Source organism: Podarcis bocagei (genome assembly GCF_964188305.1).
Source record: "Podarcis bocagei genome assembly, chromosome: 15".
Lineage (NCBI taxonomy): Eukaryota > Metazoa > Chordata > Lepidosauria > Squamata > Lacertidae > Podarcis > Podarcis bocagei.
This window is the reverse complement of record NC_138141.1, coordinates 29583243-29595912: the sequence shown is the minus strand read 5'-3', so window position 1 is coordinate 29595912 and position 12670 is coordinate 29583243. Positions and strand designations below refer to the sequence as shown.

At 45.5% G+C, this 12670-nt stretch overlaps 1 protein-coding gene and 1 long non-coding RNA gene across 5 annotated transcripts in view; both read left to right on the top strand.

Annotated features, from left to right (window-relative positions):
- FLI1 (Fli-1 proto-oncogene, ETS transcription factor) overlaps positions 1–9977 on the top strand; it is a 118887-nt gene extending 108910 nt beyond the window's left edge. For all 4 annotated transcript variants that reach the window (XM_081172631.1, XM_081172630.1, XM_081172632.1 and 1 more), the window contains 4 exons: positions 372–443; positions 2825–2887; positions 3295–3342; positions 5999–9977. In XM_081172631.1, coding sequence (XP_081028757.1) covers positions 372–443; positions 2825–2887; positions 3295–3342; positions 5999–6528 — 713 coding nt within the window. In that variant the 3' untranslated portion in view covers positions 6529–9977. The remainder of the gene's footprint in view (positions 1–371; positions 444–2824; positions 2888–3294; positions 3343–5998) is intronic.
- On the top strand, positions 3611–5822 carry LOC308574703. Its single transcript, XR_014002554.1, has 2 exons — positions 3611–4130; positions 5359–5822. It is a non-coding gene; the product is annotated as an uncharacterized lncRNA (long non-coding RNA).
- Positions 9978–12670: the final 2693 nt, after the last annotated feature.

The following is a 12670-nucleotide window of genomic DNA, read 5'->3' as shown; positions in this document are numbered from 1 at the left end:
GCTGCGTCTCCTGGGCTCAGCTTGACTTTTCAGACGTCTCAGAGCACCTCACAGCTGCCGATGGCAATGCCCGCCTCTCACATGGGTAGGCTGCAGGAAATCCAGGACAACAGGAGCGAGGGATCTGTGGCCCTTAAGATGCTGTCGGACTCCAACTCCCATCAGTCCCAGCCAGCATGTCCAATGGTCAGGAAAGGCGGGAGTCATGGCTCATCAACATCTCAGAGAGCACTAGCTCACCTCGATCCCTAGATTGTAACGAAAGCAAGCACAAATTTTAAACTACCTCCTAAAACCAAGCCATTATTTTCTCCCGTTCTTGCCTCTGTGCCCTGCTCTAAATGAAACATTCGCTTCTTCTTTTTTCCTAGATGTTTCTTCCTACGATGCAGTCAGAAGATCAGGATGGGGCAATAGCATGAACTCCAGCCACAACAACAAAAGTGAGTTGCCGATGGCCTAGATGACAACTGGCACATCCTGTTTAACTTTTTTAAAAAATTGAATTAAGCGCTACAACAATGGCTATGTCCACCGACTCTTCTCCTCTCACACAAAGGAAAGAGAGAGTCTTTAACCCACTTTGACCTCAAAATAAACAGAGACTTCAGCAGATTTCTTCGGTTAGGCATCTCAGCTGTCACTCTCATCTGTATCTCGGCTTGAGAACACAAGGTGTTCAGCTGAGATATAGAAAGGGAGAGTAGTGCCATTGGCTCTGTTGACGTTCATACTGTGGAGGAATGGGGTTAAGTGATGCTGAAGTCCCGAACACCTGTGTTACTGTGTTTTAATTTTAGTTTAAGCCATCTCAAGAACTTCCGTTAGTAAACATGCGTAAATATTGGGTTAGATTCAGACTTGCTTTATGAAACATGGGCTTTATTAAAGGACTCATGACAAGTTAGGCATGACTTCATTTGACTCCCCCTATTTTCAGTGGGAGCTCTGCTCAGCTAACTCATCTATTTATTTATTTATTCATGTATTTAAAATATTTGTATGCTGTTGTATCATAAAAAAATCAAAGCAGTTTATAGCTTTAAAAACATACAATAAAAACCATTAAAAAGTTTCAAACAGACATCAGTTAACATTGTGGAAGGGATGTTTACTTTAGCATCCCCTCGTAGCACAAAGTTTCTGGGCAGCTTAGAGTCATAAAACAATGTAAATATAAAATGAAACATTTTTAGAAAGCATTGAAATCAAAACTAAATAAATGCAAGCAGGATTTATGGTGGGCAGATCAAGTTTTTGTTTTGTACCACCTAATCTGTAAATTCACCAAAAGCCCGCATAAGACTTTCTATGCTGTGATCGTTGACTTCTCCTCAGCCTTTGATTTAATAGATAGGGGACAGCTGTGGAACAAACTGGCCCATTCAAATACAGATAAAAGACTTCTCTGGCTCACCCAACATCGAGGGAACCTCATGCAAGTGAGACTGGGCCTTCAAGGCAATTCCAATTAACAGAGGTGTCAAGCAAGGATGTATACTGGCACCCTTTTTTGATTTTTGATCAGGATGCCAACCAAGACAGAGCACCCATCATTGCCACCCATTACTCTACTTGGTACTCCCCAAGTTAAGATCAATCACTCAAGGCCCCATTACCTTGAGACTCTGACCACCCCACAACTATGCAGGGCCTTTGTGGAACTAAGATTTCAACAGATGCCCATAGCATATTTGGAGGGGAGATATCAGGAAATTCCCCATATGGATTGCAAATGTATACATGGATGCAATCTGGCAGAGGACATCACACACTATCTGCTGATTTGCCCCCTGTATACAACGCCCAGAGGAAAATTTATACTGCCAGTTCTTAAATGGCTTCCAGGTCAATCTGCACAGGACATAGCAGTTGAACACCTAGCAGATAAACATCTACAGGTACATATTACACACCAGGTAGCCAAATTTGCTCTGGCAGCCAAGAAGCTCCATTCCAGCTACGTGGCTGCACTCCAATTTTAAGTTTTAATGTTGTAAATTTCTTTTTATGCTGTAAACTGCTACAGGTTATGTTGTATGAATTTAGCTCAGGCATAGGCAAACTCAGCCCTCCAAAAGTTTTGGGACTACAACTCCCATCATCCCTGACCACTGGTCCTGTTAGCTAGGGATGATGGGAGTTGTAGTCCCAAAACATCTGGAGGGCCGAGTTTGCCTATGCCTGTTTTAGGGGAAAGTTTCCTTTTATTCTCCATTGTAAAGGCCTTTGGCTATATACAATAAAATTGATTGCCTTATCAACTAAACAAATGCAATGAAAATAGGACACACAACACCCCTACGATTAAAATGCACAGGGTTTTTTGTTTTTGTTGTTTTTTACAAAAACAGAGAGGCTATTGTAGGTTATCTGGAAGGCCTGCATAAACAGACCACAAAGAAGAGGACCTTGGACTGACTGAGTCAATCTGAGAATATTTAGGGGAGTGGGGGGAAGCTAGCAGGACTGTGGGGATTGAAGGACAGAGCGGCTTTGTGGTGAGGTGGACAGAGTGGCCTAGTGGCAAGGTGGGGCAGGGCAACTGGGAATTCTTCTCTGGATTGGATTTGAATCCACACCAGAGAAAAATCCAGGAGCTGGTAAGGCTCACCTCTTCTCCGAGGCAGGCTTTTTTGAGCTCACAAAGTCTCTTGCTCAGCGGAGAACTTCACCAGCATCACTCATTGGTGAAAAACACGGACTATGGCGACAAGGTCTGCCTTCAAATACTGTATTACACAGTCTTCTTTTATTGTGCATGGACTCTGTTTCCTTTTTTCTCCTGCGATCTGAAATGCTTTCATTTCTCTGATACCCCCAGGTCCTCCTCTGGGAGGGACGCAAGCTGTGAGCAAGAGTGTGGAGCAACAGCGACCCCAGCCAGGTACTGGTGTCGAAAGTTTATTCCCTTAGAAAAATATGTATATACCCAGCTAGATGGGTGGAGCATTATTATTATTATTATTATTATTATTATTATTATTATTATTATTATACCACTATGACATAAGAGTGGTTTTACGCTTACCCAAATCATGCCTATTTGCCTCGTAATTCAGAAAGTACACAGAGGTGATGCACACCCTTAATAAATATTCTATGTATAACTATTGGTTACCCAGGAAATGAACAGCAAGCAGGGATCTCTCAGGTGCTCTTATGGACAGTGGAAATAGCATCCCGTTGAAGCTAACAATAACATTGCAGTTTGCAGCTGTGATAAGTAGCCTTTGGTGCAGAGGACTGAACAGTGTCTAATTTTCTTTTCCTTTTGTTGGTCTCTTGACTTAGATCCCTACCAGATTTTAGGACCTACCAGCAGCCGTTTAGCCAACCCAGGTGAGTCTAGTGGGTCAACAGGTTAACAGCCCATGGGCTCATTCTATCTCTCCAGTTCTTAGATCAATACCTTATGGCTCTCATCTCCTGTATGGGTTGCAGTTCTCACTCTGGGTCCCACCCCCCACCCCGTTCAATGAAACACTCACCAACTATTGGGGTCACATGTTGTTTTAGTTTAAGGTCACTGGGTTTCTGTCCAGGGAGCATTCCTGTTAGCTAAGACCATTTTTGGGGAGGGGCGAGCACAGTATTCATTTTGAAGAAAGAAAGAAAGGAGGTTTGTTGAATATATATTGGCTAGCTGGAGTTTTCTAAATCCAATGCCAAGATTCACAAGGCTTGAAAAATCATTACCTGAACACAGACATCCTAAGCACAAGGAATGTCATTGTTGAATTCCGAAGGCAGGTATGGGTGGGTCATAGTTGCTTTGGCAAAACAAAAAATAAAAAATCCTGTCAATTTCATCTGGTCCAAGAAATAATAAACCAATGTATGGCATTGACTTGATGGATCAGCTCATACCTCACCACAGCCAGTTTGCTCATTCACAAAATATTAGCTGGAATTTCTGCAGCTGCTTTGAGCATGTGATTACATTGTAACCAGGCAGAGGGCCTTCTCGGTGGTGGCACCCGCCCTGTGGAATGCCCTCCCATCAGATGCCAAGGAAATAAACAACTATCTGACCTTTAGAAAACATTTGAAAGGCAGCCCTGTTTAGGGAAGTTTTTAATGATTGGTGTTTTATCACGCTTTTAATATTCTGTTGGGAGGCAACCAGAGTGGCTGTTCACAAGGTGAATTTCCTCCTTCTCCAATGGCTGCTATTTAACAGAAAACAAACAAGCAGAGTGTTGTGATCTTTCATTCATGGGAGCCGCCAGGTACACCAGCTGTCCGGGGGCCCCAAAGGGAAACATAAAATTTACTGAGGATAATAGGTTATCCTTGTTTTTTAAAAAGCAGCTGCAGGGGGAGGAAGCGTGACCAGGTCTGACCAGGAGTAGAGCTATGAGGAAGGGTTTAACCCTTTTCATCACCCCCATGAAGTCCCAACAAAAATCCCCTCTGAAGCTTCTATTTAACTGAGTGGTTCTCAAACCTTTTGAGGCCACCACCACCTTGATTCCATAAACTTGCCCCCACTGCCCTATACCCAAATCTATAAATAGCATCATTCAAAAGAACACAATGCAATAAATTTCGCAACAGTAACAATTAATTGCACGTTTATTCAAAATCCAATTAAAGCTATAATTCAACAAAATTTGATGTACTTGATCCAGTGACATCAGCTTTTCAAAATCTGATAGTCATTTATACCTCTAGCACCTCTTGCCTCTTAGTGCCCTCCTTGGTAATTCCACCCCCCATGGGGTAGTATCACCCACTTTGGGAACAACTGGTTTAATAGGGGACAGTTCATTATCACTCTGCGTCAAGGGGGGGATCGTTATATCCACCAGAGGAAACTGGCTATTGGTGCCACCAGCAACTTCTGGCAATGGCAGCTTCATAGGAGGGAGGTTTTTGTCTAGACTACAGTATATAGAGAAAAGGGTTCCTAAAGCTGCAGTCCAACCCCCACAAATGGCTGCCATTTCACATGCACACCCTGACAGATAGAGAAGATACATTCCATGTATCATCTTAACCAGGCATAGGCAAACTCGGCCCTTCAGATGTTTAGGGACTACAATTCCCATCATCCCTGACAACTGGTTCTGTTAGCTAGGGATGATGGGAGTTGTAGTCCCAAAACATCTGGAGGGCTGAATTTGTCTATGCCTGATCTTGTCCGGCTCACATCCAGGAGGTATTGGGATTAATAGGATATAGACATCTCCAAGCCACCTGGAAGGACATTGGAGACAAACCACCACCAATATTTTTATTCCATTTATAGCTCACCTTTTCCTGCAAGGAGCTTAAGGCGGCCTGCATGGTCCTCTCCCCTTCCTCAATTAATTCCCGCAACAACCCTGTGAGGTAGGCTAGGCTGAGAGGCAGTGACCAGCCCCCAAACTCACCCAGGGAGCTTCATGGCCAAGTCGGGGGAACTGAACCCTGGTCTTTCCTAGAGATGGAAAGAAGACAAAGTCTCTACCAGAGAAGAATGGCAGATGAAGTTGATGGACTATACTGAAATGGCTAAAATGACCGGAAGAATCAGAAATCAGGAAGACCAAGATTTTAATAAGGAATGGGGAAAATTATAACTGATCTTAAAGACCATTGTAAACAATTAAAATCATTAGTAGTATTGGAATATCACTTGCAGTTTAAGGGTGAATTCTGGACACAATGGAGATGTAGAAGATTTGGATTATCATAAAAGATGCAGAAGGAAATGATTAATAACAGGACCCACAAAGGGGAGGATGGAAGTCCAGGAGATTCCTTGGAATCTTGTTTTCATGATATATGTTTGATATATCTCTGTAAAATTTTAATTTGAAAAACCAAATAAATAATGTTTTACATATTAAAAAAGAACCTTGGTCTTTCCCCGGTCCCAGTCTGGCATTCTAACCACTGCTCCACTTTGGCATTGATCAGTTATCAGTTGGCAGATGATATTCCCGGCCCCTTGGCTTTGGGGCATTGTACCTCCTGGTAACTGGGCGTTTTGTGGCCTCTTCTCTTGCAGGGAGCGGTCAGATCCAGCTCTGGCAGTTCCTCCTGGAGCTGCTGTCTGACAGCTCCAACGCCAGCTGCATCACGTGGGAAGGCACCAACGGGGAGTTCAAGATGACGGATCCCGACGAGGTGGCCAAGCGCTGGGGCGAGCGCAAGAGCAAGCCCAACATGAACTACGACAAGCTGAGCCGGGCCCTGCGCTACTATTACGACAAGAACATTATGACCAAGGTGCACGGCAAGAGGTATGCCTACAAGTTTGACTTTCACGGCATTGCCCAGGCGCTCCAGCCTCACCCCACCGAGTCCTCCATGTACAAATACCCTTCGGATCTCTCCTACGTGCCTTCGTACCATGCGCACCAGCAGAAGGTGAACTTTGTGCCTCCACATCCTTCCTCCATGCCCGTCACTTCCTCGAGTTTCTTTGGCGCCGCGTCGCCCTATTGGACTTCCCCGGCAGGAAGCATCTACCCCAACCCAAACGTGCCCCGCCATGCCAACTCCCATATGCCATCGCACCTGGGCAGCTACTACTAGGCGCCTTTCTCCATGTGACGAGCTGTTCTTTTTCCATCCGTGGATATCTCTGGACATTTCTTTTCTTGTTTCTGTTGGACATGTGCCTTTCCGTTGGGAAGAAAGCTGAAAAACTGGATATTATAATTATTATAATTATTATTGGAGTCAACTTTTTCTTTTTTGTAACTCTGTCTTGGACAGGCAGGTGGATTCTCCGGTGGGCCAGTATTATGCATTTTATTTTGGTTCTAAGCCTTATATCCTCTCTAGAGCCAAGTGGAATGCGTTTCGGAATTTGCAGTGGTTATCACTTCAGATCTTAGACAAAGCGTTGTAAAGTCCAAGGCGCTTATTTTGTTTTCTTGTTTTTTTGGGAAGGAAAAGACCAAGACCTCTAAGTCTTAGAAGATAAATGTTTGTTTGTTCCAGACTAATGGCAATGACCAGTTTTTTTGTTTTGTTTTGTTTTCCGGTTTGGGGGCGGAAGCAGAAGCAAGCTCCTATATTATAGGACTTTGTTTGGAGACACCCAACTGGAATCTTAGCTATGAAGCCAATTGTGGCTTGTTGCTTTTCACCCAACTGGAAAAAGAGAGAGAGAGAGAAATTAATAAATATATATATTCCTATAAATAAATATGTATATTTTAAGACAAGGGCATTGAAAGGACCTTTTGAGAATGTGCATTGTTGTTGTATCAGTTTTGTTAATATCTCCAGAAGCATCTGAGACCAAGGGAAAAAGAAGAAGTTATAGTGGAGCATGGGCAGGTAGTCTTATGAATGCAAAATGGAACTAATTTAAATGACAGCAGCTCCCAAGCTTGGCCAGGGTTTCAGGGGCTGCGAGAGCATAACCGATTCACGAGCGCTGTGCGTTTGTCCGGCCGCTACTCAGAGGGTCAACCAAGTCAGAAGGCAACTTACTGTATAAATTATGCAGAGTTATGTTTTTACCTATATCTCACAGTATTAAAAAAGAAAGATGAAAACTAAAACGAGTTGACCTCGGTCACAAATGCAGTTGTTTTTTTTTTACTATCAAATCCATTGCTGTTGGTGTTGTTTTTAAAAATGTAATTTGTACATCTTTTCAATCTGTACATTTGGGGTGCAGCTTTGTAACTTTTTTTTGCTAAAAAACAATAAACTAAAAAAAAAAAGGAAAATGTATGCAATGTGTCTGTTGGAAAAACAAGCCCGTGGTCTTGAAAAGAACAATGGTTATATCCGGAAACTAGGGCTGCAACTACACTACAAACTTACATTGATTTTGTGCCATTTTAACTGCCATGGCTACCCCCAGAGAATCCTGGGAAATGAAGTCTGATGAGAGGAACAGGGGTACAGTCGTACCTTGGTTCTTGAACGCCCTGGTAATCGGACGTTTTGGTTCCCGAAAGCCACAAACCCAGAAGTGAGTGTTTTGGTTTGTGAACGCTTTTTGGAAGCCGGACGTCTCACATGGCTTCCACTGCTTCCAGTTGAGTGCAGGAAGCTCCTGCAGCCAATTGGAAGCCGCGCCTTGGTTGTCGAACAGTTCCAGGAGTCGAACGGACTGCCAGAACGGATTAAGTTGGACAACCGAGGTACGACTGTATGTTTGAAACCCTAAATCACCTCACAGAACCACAGTCCCCAGAGTTTCCTGAAGGGAGAAAATGCCCATTTAAACCACTTTCAGTTCATAGTGTAGATATGTCTTAAGGCATTCTGGGTAATTAAAATACCACTTTAGCTCACATTTGAGTTTATTTCTGATTAATGCCTGGTACCTGGTATTTTGATCAAGCCGTGAATATGTAACAGTGATGATTAAATAGGGTTGGGTTCCATGAGAGGAGAGCAAGGTTCTCTTTCTACTGGCACTAAAACTCTTCTGGGTTGATTTGTTAGCTGCCAGAATGGATGCAATAACTCTGACGATCACGTCATACAGCACAAACCATTTTTGGCCTGTCATTTCTTCCTTAAAATGGACATTTGCCTCGGCTCTTCTGGTTGCAGTCCAGATGCAGAGATTTGTTTTAACCCGGTAAATTTTTCCTCCAGGGTACCAGGCTAAAAGCAAGCAAACCAAAACCGATAAATGTTTTGTCACCCAAAATAAGCAAAATAAACTGGGATCTGCTGTTTCTCCCTAGTCCAGCAGAACCTGTTACAATTTCCAGCATCTCTGACCATTGAACAAGCTGGATTGGGCTGTTGGGGGGCGGGCGGTTGGGTGCCCAACAAAATCTGGTGGGCCATAAATAGGCTCCCCACCTCTGCCATAATTCAAACTCAACAATTAATTGGTTGACTTAAATCCCTAGTTTTTATTCTGTGTTTCTGGGGATCCTGGGGTTCCCTCCCCCTGCCCAAAGCTCCAGATTCATAGAAATATTTCATAGAATCATAGAGTTGGAAGGGACCTTGAGGATAATAGTCCAACCCCCTGCAATGCTGGAATATGCAGCTGCCCCATACAAGGATCGTACCTGCAACCTTGGCGTTATCAGCACCACACTCTAACCAGCTGAGCTATTCATCTTATTCCTATGTTGTGCAAAGGGCCTCTTTAGGTAGCAAAACAGGAGCAGCTACTGTGGCGCCCCCTCTGGAAGTTGTTGGGACTCCCATCATCCCTTGCCACCAGCCATGCTGATGGGAACTGGAGTCCTATGGCATTGTGAGGGCATCATATTAGTTTCCACTTTGGGAACAAGTTTCAGACTCTTGTGCCTGGTAAGCCAGTCCTGCTGTGTCTTGGAGTCCTCCTGCTCCTTCTGCTGAGTGGGTCCCTGGACTTCTTCCACTAATGGCTGGACCTGGCATAAGGCAGCTCCCTGTGTTCCTAACGGTGGACACACTTTCCCAAAAAACCCCACCACCGCCGCCAGTTTGCCCTCCACAAGCAGCCGCTTCATAAAATCCACACCAACAAGAGTGTTCTCTTGGGTGCGTCCCAAGAAGAACGAAGGTGGGGCCTCAGAGACCTGAGAGTGCTCCCCAGAAGCCTTCTCAGGACCCTCCATGAGACACGAGTCCCATGACAGGTGTGCCAGGGTTTCCTCGGAAGACAAGTCAGTGTAGAAAAGGTTCCCAGAAGATCTTACCTGAAAACCACAGCGGCAAAAGGCCATAAAAATCTATTTCTGGGATGAGGAATCTTTGGTAGCTGTCTGGATTCTGCTGAACTACTATTCCCACCATCCCTGACCATTGGTCATGCTGGCTGTTGGGGATTGGAGGGTCCAACAACAGCATCTTGAGGGCCACAGGTCCACCCAACCTTGGGCTATCATGATCTGAATGAAGTTGGCAGAAATTTGGTTTAGGTCTTCCCCCAGCCACAAGACTGACACCTCCAATTTGCATGTACCATCCCAAGCACAATCTAGAAAAGCTTACATGACAACGGGCAGTATCCCATGCTAGTCCTGCTCAGAGTAGACCTATTGAAATAAACACACATGACTAGATTAGTTTTGTTAATTCCAATGCATCTACTCTTGACGAGACGCTGGTTGGATACAACCCAAGCACTGATGCTGTTTCTTTGCTAAACAAAAACAAGAGGTCAAGCTAATCTTTCTCCATGTTTGTGCTCTTTGGAATGTGGGTCAGTCCTATTTTGCAAAATGAAACATTCCTGAAAGATGTATTTTCTAGTTTATATATGCAGTGTATTTTTGGGTATTAAATATATAGAAATATATATATAATTTTGCAAGTAACCTTTGGGGCCTTTTGATTTTCTAAAAAGAAACGTGTTAAGCTAAAGACTGTTGTATGATAATGATGAATTATGATGTTTTAAAAGTGATAAAATAAATGGTTCTTTCTCTAATTGAGGATTTGTTCAGATATATATTTATATATGGTGGCAGTGCCAGATTTACATATAAGCTAAACAAGCTATAGCTTAGGGCCCCACTCTCTTGGGTGCCCCCCAAAAAATTAAAAGAAAAACAACAACTGGATGTAGGTTTCCAAAATATAAGATAAAAAACAAATAAAATAAAATCTACATACAGCAACAGTGATTTGTGTTGTGTATGCTCCTATTTGTTATGCGCAAATGGCTTTAGATATCTATTAGGTCCATAAATTACCATATGTTCAACACACAAAAACAGTGACAATTTGTTGTTGGCAAAGCACAGCTGGGCATATAAAGGGCCCTATTACCTTCAGTATCTTAGGGCCTCATCAAACCTAAATCTGGCCTTGTATGGTGGTGTTTCTTGACCATTCATGCATACCTCAGCAGTCATAAGCTGAAACTCAAGGGGAAGAAGAGGTCCCAGGCCTGGGAAGAGGACCTACTGCCAAGTCACAGATTTCATTCAGCAGCACCAAGAGAGCCTTCACAGCTATGATTCCTGCACTGTAAGGCTTTGGACTAGATCAGTGTTTCCCAACCGGTGTTCCGCGGCACACTAGTGTGCCGCCGAACATTGCCTTGTGTTCCGTGGGAGGGAGACGGGCGAGTCGGGCGGCGAGAGGCGGGGCGGCGGCGGCGGGGCTCCCGCACGCACCTTTCTGCGCCGCCGCGTCCCGCCTGAGCAGCAACAGGAGGAGGAGGAGGGAGGCCAGCGCCGGCCGGGTCCCCCGGGGGAGCGGGCGCTCCGGGCTGCTCACCATACCCCGCGTCTCGGGCGCAGCAGCCGGCAGTCTGAATGCATCCCGAGCCGCGCTGCTCTCGCCTTGCCTCCTTCTTCGCGCCTCCTCCCGGCTCGCGCGCCGTCCCTGCGCGGATCCGTCCAGCCTCCGGCCGCCGCCGCCGCCCCCTCCTCTTCCTCTCCTTCCCCCACCCACCAACCCGCACGGCGCGCTCCCACCGCCCCCGATGGGCGCAACCACCTCCGGGTCCGCTGCAGCCGCCCCTTCCCCGGCTCCGGCAGCCGAAAGTCCCCCAGCGGAGCCCGTCTGGCCGCTCCCCCCGCTCCCTGCCCACCTCCCGGAGTTGAGGCGCCCTCTTTCGTTGCTTCGCGGGGAGGGAAAAAACTTTAACTTTTGTGCGTCCCTCCCGGCGTGACGCTGCGCGCTGACGTCACGGGGCGGGGCTTTAATGGTGGTGTGCCGCGAGATTTTTTTCCGATAAACAGGTGTGCCGTTGCCCAAAAACGTTTGGGAAACACTGGACTAGATGACCCTTCCGACTCTACAATTCTATGACCTCACAGCCTGGAAAGGATGATGAGGGGAGAGGAACTCTTTCAGAGCCCACATCCAAGGCCTTAAGACCAGGCATGGCCAAACTTGGCTCTCCAGCTGTGTTGGCACTACAACTCCCATCATCCCTGACCACTGGTCCTGTTAGCTAGGGATGATGGGAGTTGTAGTCCCAAAACAGCTGGAGGGCCAAGTTTGGCCATGCCTTCCTGAAGACCTTGAACATAAGAACACAAGAAGAACCTGCTGGATCAGGCCCATGTCCCATGAAGTCCAGCATCCTGTCCTCACAGTGGCCAACCAGATGCCTGTTGCAGGATCTGAGAACAAGAACCCTCTCCCTTCCTATGGTTTCCAGCAACTGGTATAGATTCCCTGCTTATGGGTTACCATTCTAGATGGCAGAGAAATTCAACTTGTTTTGCATTTAAAGGTGAATCCATAAATGCTGCACTTTCTGAAGAATATGAGAACTGAAACACAGCCAATCTTTGAAATTTGCACTTACCCGAATTTTGCAGCACAGTTCCCCCAACCAAACCCTGTTTATAAAGCAGGCATGTGTTAGGTAAAGAATATTCTCTGGCATGCCTCAGTTGGAAATCAGGATGTGCTCTCGCCGGAGCCAAAATGAGACGTCCCGGGTTCCAATCAGAAGCCAGAGAAGATTTTTTAATATAGGCTGCCGCAGGTATCTAGAGAGCTAGATTTAAGATGGGTAAAACGAGAACTGGAGAAGGCCCAAACAGACAGATCTTCCCCTACCTTGAATTAGGCCCAGTGACAAATAGGAAGCTGGAACCGATCTTTGAGAACCTGTCAAGTGTGGTCTTGCGCAGATGTTCCGTTTTGCAGAAACTGCAGCCTCTGGGCAGCCCCGCAGAAAGCAAACTGCATTGGGCATAGAATCATAGAATCATGGAGTTGGAAGGGACCCTCAGGGTCATCCAGTTCATCCCCCCGCAATGCAGGAATCTCAACTAAAGCATCCATGACAGAT